This window comes from Carlito syrichta, unplaced genomic scaffold (genome assembly GCF_000164805.1).
Source record: "Carlito syrichta isolate Samal-C Ts95f unplaced genomic scaffold, Tarsius_syrichta-2.0.1 Scaffold305654, whole genome shotgun sequence".
NCBI lineage: Eukaryota > Metazoa > Chordata > Mammalia > Primates > Tarsiidae > Carlito > Carlito syrichta.
In genome coordinates, this window is record NW_007249750.1 from 504,604 (window position 1) to 512,609 (window position 8,006).

Genomic DNA, 8,006 nt, shown 5'->3' on the forward strand with positions numbered 1-8,006 from the left:
CAGCCTTCCAAGGAACTGAAACTACAGACGTGTGCTACCATACCATGATTTATTGTAGAGATGAGGTCTCGCCAAATTGCCCAGGTGGGTTTCGAACCCATGGGCTCAGGCAATCCACTCACCTTGGCCTCCCAAAGTGCTGGGATTATGGGCTGAGCCACTGAACCCAGCCAGAAGAATATTTTTATTACTTTGGTCTGTGGATAAATTTTGTAAATTAGGAACAAGCAGCACAGGATATAAAGGAAGACAACAAGTTTGATCACACTGGAATTAAAAACTTTGCTTTATTAAAAGATATTTAAAACTTGAAAAGATAAGCCATAGTCTAGAAGAAGATATCTGCAATTCATGTATCTGCAAAGGACTAGTTTCCAGAAAATATAAGAACGTCTCCAATAAATTAGGGGAAAAAAGACGACCCCATCAAAAAATGGGCAAAAGATGGGAACAGGTAGATGACATGAATATAAATCCCATACACAGGTAGTTCTGTTATTCTTTAAACTTGAAATATATCATAATTTTCTTAAGTGACAAGGATGGGTAATTAAGGGCAGTGATGTGCTGGTAAATATTTGACAACCACCTGGGGGAAGAAGGTGATTTGTGGTATTTGCCTCTTTCCATGGTATAGATACTCCCATCATGGCTGATTTCAAACTATCAGTGTGAAGTTTCCAGCTCCCAAAATTCCTGAAAGTGGATAACAGTCAGCCCTCACCAGCCAGTACAAGCAAGCTCAGGCACACTACTCAGACACTGAACGTGAGGGCAAAGTGCTCTGAAGGCTAGAACTGGAGACTCAAGCTCCCTCAGAGGACTTTCCCAACACTCTGGTAGATGGATTGATGGCTAGATTATATTAGTGTTTATTGCTGTTAAGTTACCCTCAAAACTAAGCAGCTTAAAACAACAAATATATTATCATCTTGCACAATTTCTGAGAGTCACACATCAGACAATGTCTTAGCTGGCTGGTTCTGGCTCAGGATCTTTTATGAAGTTGCAGTCATGATGTCAGCCAGAACTACAGTCATTTGACGCCTTGCCTGGGACTGAGGATCTGCTTCCAAACTCACTTGAGTGGGTGCTGCCAAAAACCTTAGCTCCTTGTCACATGGACTTCTCTGTTGGGCTGCTCAAGACATGGCTGCTGGCTGGAGAGAACAGGAAGGAGAGACCACCAACTGAGATGGAGATGTAAAGACTTTTATAAGCTAATCTCAGAAGTGACATATCGTCACCTGTTTCCTATTATTCACCCATACCATCTCTGATAAAATGTAGGAGATAATGACACAAAGGCACAAATACCAGGAAGCAGGGATCATTGGGGGTCATCTTGAAGACTGAAGGTGAGTGCTGGCTGTGCTGAGATGCTTGTAAAGGGGATGCCCAGAGACATGGGAATCTGAGAGGCCATCCCCTTTGCTTTGCAGCTGAGGAAATTTAGAAGTTTAGAGATTTACTTGAGAGCATGTCACTCCTCTTGGAAGGAGGGTCAGGAGTCTAGGGTCTTGGTCTTGCCTTGGTCCCCATGAGAAACACCAACCCCATCTTCCTCTCCCTAACTTCTCTCTGGAGATGCAGGTGCTAGGACCCCAGCACATCAAGGACTAGATCAAGGTCACCTTGCCCAAGCTCACAAGAGTTCCTTCTTCCCCAGAGCTGTTCCCTTACACTCTTCTCCAGCCAAAACAAGAAAATAACCCTGCTTATTTCCACACACCCTTCCCCTACTGCAGGGGTTTTGTTAACACATCTGTAGTAGTCCCAGAGAGAAGCATATGCCACTGTTGGCATTGCCAGACATAAGTCCATGCTGGCCTTCTGGAATCCCACTGCCTTTTGGGGTCGGGAGTTGATCTATTTCAGGGCTCTGTAATTTCTGAGCAAAATGAAACACTACTCCAAACTGGAAGGTGTGCTGTCATGCTGTTTCTTAATCTGGATGCTGTTTACACGAGTTATTCATTCTGTGAAAACTCATCAAGTTGTACTCATGATGTTTATGGTTTCTGTAGGAATATTATACCTAAATATCCAGAAACTTATAAATTATATAGATTTATAATTTCATAAGTTTAAATACTAAAACTTAAAAAAAACATTGTCCCAAAGATGAGGACATAATTGCATTAGAAGCCTGGACAGAGGGGAAGCATTCTTTTTGAGCTGATCTCTGTTCAGATATCATAAGGAGGTGAAGCCTCAGTGACACTACAGCATCTTCTGCAATAATGGGACAATAAGTAATAGTGCAACAATGGGAGTTCCCAGTGGTAAGGATTAAACAGTGCAGCCCTAAGTGGTTTCTGCTGGTAGACAGATTGTGGGATCAGGGACAAGGAGAGAGAAAATGGGCTCAAACCGAACCATCAAGTAAAAGATCCAAGAAGGTGCACACTGCTTATTTTCCGTGAGTTCTCCATATTTTAAACACTTGTTCTCCATATCCCAAACTGTGTTTCATCCTTCTCTTGACCCTGCAAAACAAAACTGACTGGGCAGTGACAAAAGGAAAATCCAAGACTAGGCCCTCCGTTGGGTCAGAATTTTCCTGGTTTCCCTTTCCTTTCCCAGCCAGGACAGGAAAGTCCTGCCGCTTTGAGTTATACTGTCAACACCCATCCTTTTGATCTGGAGGCTACATTAAGGGGAGGTGACCTGCAAGATGCTCAGCAGAATGTGCTGAAGTAGCATAAGGGTTTTCTCTCGTGACCGCATGCATGAAAGTTCAAGCATGGACACAACTAATGTCTCAACTCTGGGGTTCTTGTAGTGGCTTCCTTGGTATGTATAAGTGGATCTGTTCCCCAGTGTCACCAGCCCATCCAACCATTGCAGCTAGCCAGGTGCTGCAGCCTGGCCAGAAACTGAAGCCATCTCTCATGCCCATTTGCCAGGGCACTGCTTGGAAGCCATTCTGGCTGAATTCCAATTCCCAGTGCCTTCCTGAGCTCATTGTCCTCTCACCTGTCAAGGCCAGGCCTGTGGCGGAGTTCAGACCATTCAGACCACACTCAGACCTCCTAGATCCCCACTGATGCTCTACTCCACCCTTGCTAGGTCACTTTCTGCCTCTGTGTCAGTCTTTGCATTTCTACCACTTCCAAACCCCTCTCCACATGCCATCCTGTGCACCAGCAGGGTTCCCAGTATGCCCTGTGGTCTGGGGCCCCACCTGAATCTCACAGCCTTGGGCCAACTCCCTGGCTGCCCCATCAGTGCTGCCCAAGGGAAGCGTTTCCCCTCCCAGCTGAGATCCAGGCAGCCTGTGACTGGGAACATAGTGTTACCACAGTAGCAAAGATCTGGGTCAGTGACAAATATATGAGTTGGGAAAAAATGCTCTGGGGTAGATGGGGACCCCCAGCTCTTGTATGTCTGATCTGCTTCCACCTGTGTGTGCTAGGTGGCTCCCCATCTTATCCCTGCACAGTCATACAGTGATGCTCCTGCAGGAGGGCTGTAAGAGGTAGGGCCATAGCTCCAGAATCTTGGAAGAGATGGACTGGGCTGGGATGAGAACTAGGGAAGCCACTCCCCCTTTCTGTCTGAGTGAGAGTCTCTCCACCCAGATCATTCCATCTCCTGAGTGGAAGATTTCTACACCAGGATGTCCAGCCTCTGCCAGCATTATAACCCTCCTACCTGGGTTCCTTCTCCCCACCAGCTGCAGAGTCATAGAGCAGTGTCTTCCTGCTCACACCTTGCTCTCCTGCTTCCTGCCTCTCCCCTCAGATAAACATTAGAACCACACTGTCTTATGAAGAGTTAATCCTAAAGCCTGAGACATGTTCCAGAAAAACCAACACAGAGAGAATGTTGAAGGACTTGCCTTATGCATTTACACTTCCTACAGAATCCAGTTTTTTGTTGGGGGGAGGGGAGGTGGTTTTTGTTTTAAGAGGCAAGGTTTCACTGCACTGCCCAGGCTGGGGTGCGGTGGTTATTCACAGGAACGATCATCTACAGCCTCAAACTTCTGGCTTCAGGGTGATCCTCTCACCTCAGCCTCCTGAGTAGCTTAGATTACAGGAGCATGCCTAGATCTATTTTGGGGATTTTGAAGCAGAATAAAGGTGAATAAGGAATTATCTAATGGTCCTTTCAAATTTCTTAGAAAATTACCCCTCATCTCTTTCTTAGTACTGTGGGCAGTGCTAATTCTGCAGCAAAAGTGAGAATTAATACACTATTCAAGTGGCCCTTGACTAGTGGATCAATCCTATCTCAGAACCTGCAGTGACATCAGCATTGATCCCAAGGAGACTTTTGGGTCCCCAGACTCTCAGGAAAGCAGCAGTGCCCAGCAAGTCTCCTGGGAGCCAGAGGCAGGGCTGTCCCCTGGCACTTCCTTTGTTCGCCTTCTCTGAAAGAAGTGTCAAACTGCTTTATCCTGTTTTACCCATGAACCGACTTGCTCAGAGATGTGTAAGTGGCAAGACTGTGGAGCAGTGTGGCCAAGGAACTAAAGTCTTGGTTATAAAAGGTCAGAGGCTGAGGCACCACATCTCAGACTGTTGCCAGAGTGTGCTCTTTGTAACCCAGTCAACCAAGATGTTTGGTGGGGAAAGCATTCCAAGATCAAAACCAAGTCTAAGTAACACTGCAAGCTGAGAGGTGGTCAACAGTGCACATTAGCATAGTAAAGGCTCTGAGAAGAGCTGTGTAAAATGAACTTGTTTCACTTAAATTCAAGACTCCTAAACTTATTTCATCTTAGACTTGTTTTTGAGGAGGAGACAGAACACATGCCAACGGAGCACGTTTTATACCCTTTGGAAACACTGCTCATTCAGCCTCTTTCCTCACCGGGAAAGGTGTCAGGGAAGGCCCTGACCCCTGCTGCACCCACCATATTTGTTCCAGGTTTTAATCCTCACTACTCAAGTTTGTCCATGGAGCAGCAGCATTGGTTGCTGGTACCTTGTTAGAAATGCAGAATCTCAGGCCCCATCCCAGACCCACTGGTCAGAATCTGCATTTTAATAGGATCTCCAGGTTGACTCATGGTAGTGTGAGAAGCATGATTCTATACCTTCTGTTCTTCCCCCTTCAAGATGGCCAGTTTAGTCATCTCCCCAGTGAAGTGGGGCCTCCAGGCCCTATATCTAGATGTAGTTTACATATTTTGAGCTGAGCATGTATGTTTGGGGGAATTCTCCATATTAGAGTCCTTCTTTCCCAATGGCCCATGAGGGAAGCCAAGGCGGTCTTTCAGCCCCTGACGAGGACTTGTTTTTGCAGAGGCTTATGAAAAGGTTTAAGCAGTTCTTCTGGCTCGACCTTCCCATCTCTGCTCAGATGTCTTTTCCACAGAGATTCCTACAGACTCCCTAGGCATCCTGACCTAGAGATGGTCCCCTTGGGGATCCACCCAGAGTTGCCCCTGAGAGTCAGTTATAGGCTCCCCTGCAAGGTCACAAGAGCCAAACACAGTTACCTTAGCAGCTCTTCCCCAACCCTGTTAGAAGAAAAGACAAACCAGCATCTAGAGAGAAGATATTTTTATTGAGACTTTGCTAATTAAATAGTATAGAAAGCTGAGAGGACTAGAGGGAGCGGCTGCTGTCTCCCTCTGCACAGGTCACTAAGGAACCCTTGGGGAGGGAAATGGGGAAGGGCCTGGTACTGCCCAGAGAGGACCCCTGGATGCTATCTGGCAAGAGGAGGCTGAGAAAGAGTGAGAAAGTGAGAGAGAGGGAGGGAATGGGGGAGGGAAGAAGAAAGGGAAAGAACGAGAAGCGAAGAGGAGAGGAGAGAGACTGACAGCCCAGATGTCATGGGGGAGGCATAGGTGGGGGCCAAAGAGGTCACAGCATTTGGGAGCTACTGGGTCAGAGCTTGTATTACATCCTTCACCAGCATGGTGCCAATCACCATTTTCTCACTGTTGACAGTCAGCTGGGCAGTTCCAGCTGGCCGGGCATCCAGAGTCAGCAGGACCAGGCTCCCACTGGTCAGCGTCCTCCCTGCAAACCTAAGATGGGAGGAGAGGAAGGGGTATGGGTGGGGTGGGGGGAACTGCTAAGGGTAACTGTGTTTGAAAGGGGCTCAGCACCTGGGCATGTGGTCTCTCTTCAAACCAGGCCCCCCGGGAGCCTACCTCTGCCCCCCAAGAGCCTATCTCCTCCCCCCACTGGTGGCTTGGTACCTGTACTCATCAGATGTCCCACAAGGGACACGGCCCAGGTTGGCAGTAGCAGTCACTTTCTGTACCACGATGTGGTCACTACGGCAGGTATCTGGCAGTGTGAGCTTCTCGGTGATCTCATTCATGCCCATTAGCTTTCCTGGGGGGAGGAGTTCATGATGAGGGCAGAGGTCATGGTGGGTACAGAGGCTGACTGGGTCTGCTTATTGAACATCTTCATCAAGTTCTTCCAGGCTGGGCAGGTCTCAGGCTAAGTGCAGGTGAGACTCTCTCTCATCAGTCTTGGGGGTAGGTTGCCTCTCTCTCAGACCAGGCCCTCAGGTAGCCTTTATCAGCCTCCCTATCCCCCACCCAGGACTTCATCCATGTTGATGAACAAAGACTGATTTGGCACTTTCCCCTGACAACCTCTGGGCCACCAGCCCCTTGACAGTAGCCAGTGGACCTGGTGGCCAGATGATTCTTAAAAGGTTTCCCCCATCTGGACCTCACACCCCTTAGTCTTTCCTGGGTGGCCGTCCAAGCTCCTGGAGGTTAAACTCTCAAAAGAAATCACAGGTGGCTGCTGGACTCCTCACCAGAGTCCAGTAGTCACATGTAGCATTCACAGGTACACTCCTAATTGCACCACTGCAGTGGCAGCTCCAGACCTAGCCAGAGCTCCTGAAGCCCCCAAACCCTCACAGCATCTCTAGAACCCCTCACTCTACAAGGCAGCTAACCTCTCCTCCACTCACAAGCTCTAGCTCCCCTCCCCATAAGTTCCTCCCTCTGCCCTCCCACACACCAACAACCTTTTCTTCACCCTCTCTCCTCCCTCTATGGCTTCCCCGTTCTTTTCCTTTTGAGAATTAACATTCCTCTCCTGTTTCTTCCATCCTCTTCAGTCCTCACTAAATAACACTTCTTGCCTTTGTATCTTCAATCTGTTCATGTTCAAGTCTCCCTGTTTCCAAAAAGTCCTTACCAGAAACAAAATCCTTCATCTCGCCAATGCCGTCTCCCTCCCGATCCATGGCCAAAGTTCTGCAAAGGGGACTCCATGTCTCCAAGCCCTGGTCTCTCTCAACCCATGGCAATTGGTCATCCTCTAGCAAAGACCTGCTCTCCCTAAGGTTTGCAGCAGCCTCCTGTATGTGAATCTGAAGGTCTTTGGCCATCATGGCCTACAGACCACCCCAAAACAACTTCTGCCTTGCCATCTCTCCTAGTTCTCCTACCTCTCACCCTGCTCCTTCTCTTATCCCTCTTCTGTTTCTTCTGTAAAATGCAGGTTTTCCCCAGGGTTCTGTTCTTGGCCTACGTATTTCCTCCTCACCCCCTTGTTGATCTCACTCATACAGCTTCCTCTATCACCTCCATGCTCATGACTTCAGACTCAAAGTGTTTTCTGAGCACAGACCCATACTGCCAATTGCATACTAAATGCCTCCTCTTGAATTTTCCAAATGCTATTTATTTATTTATTGTATTATTTTATTTTATTTATTTTTTGAGTCAGAATCTCATTCTGTCACTCTGACTGGAGTGCAGTGATACGCCCACGGCCACTGCAGCCTTGACCTGCTGGACTCATGTGATCCTTCTGTCTCAGTCTTCCAAGTAGCTGGAACCACAGGTTCCACAACACCCAACTAATTTTCTTTTTATTTATTGTGGAGATGGGGTCTTGCTGAGTTGCCCAGGCTGGTCTCAAATCCCTGGACTCAGACAATCCTCTTGCCTCTGCCTCCCAAAATGCTGGGATTACAGGTATGTGCCACCACACCTGGCCCAAAATACATTTTAGAATCAGCTTATCGCCGGGCTCGGTGGCTCACCGGGCTCGGTGGCTCAACCTGTA

The 8,006-nt window shown here is 47.8% G+C and overlaps 1 protein-coding gene across 3 annotated transcripts in view; it reads right to left on the bottom strand.

Moving 5' to 3' along the window:
• Positions 1 to 5,501: 5,501 nt before the first annotated feature.
• The window catches only part of AP3B2 (adaptor related protein complex 3 beta 2 subunit), a 39,296-nt gene continuing 36,791 nt past the window's right edge, over positions 5,502 to 8,006 (bottom strand). For all 3 annotated transcript variants that reach the window (XM_008062093.2, XM_021714473.1, XM_021714474.1), the window contains 2 exons: positions 6,164 to 6,302; positions 5,502 to 5,989 (listed from right to left, as the gene is read on the bottom strand). In XM_008062093.2, coding sequence (XP_008060284.1) covers positions 5,839 to 5,989; positions 6,164 to 6,302 — 290 coding nt within the window. In that variant the 3' untranslated portion in view covers positions 5,502 to 5,838. The remainder of the gene's footprint in view (positions 5,990 to 6,163; positions 6,303 to 8,006) is intronic.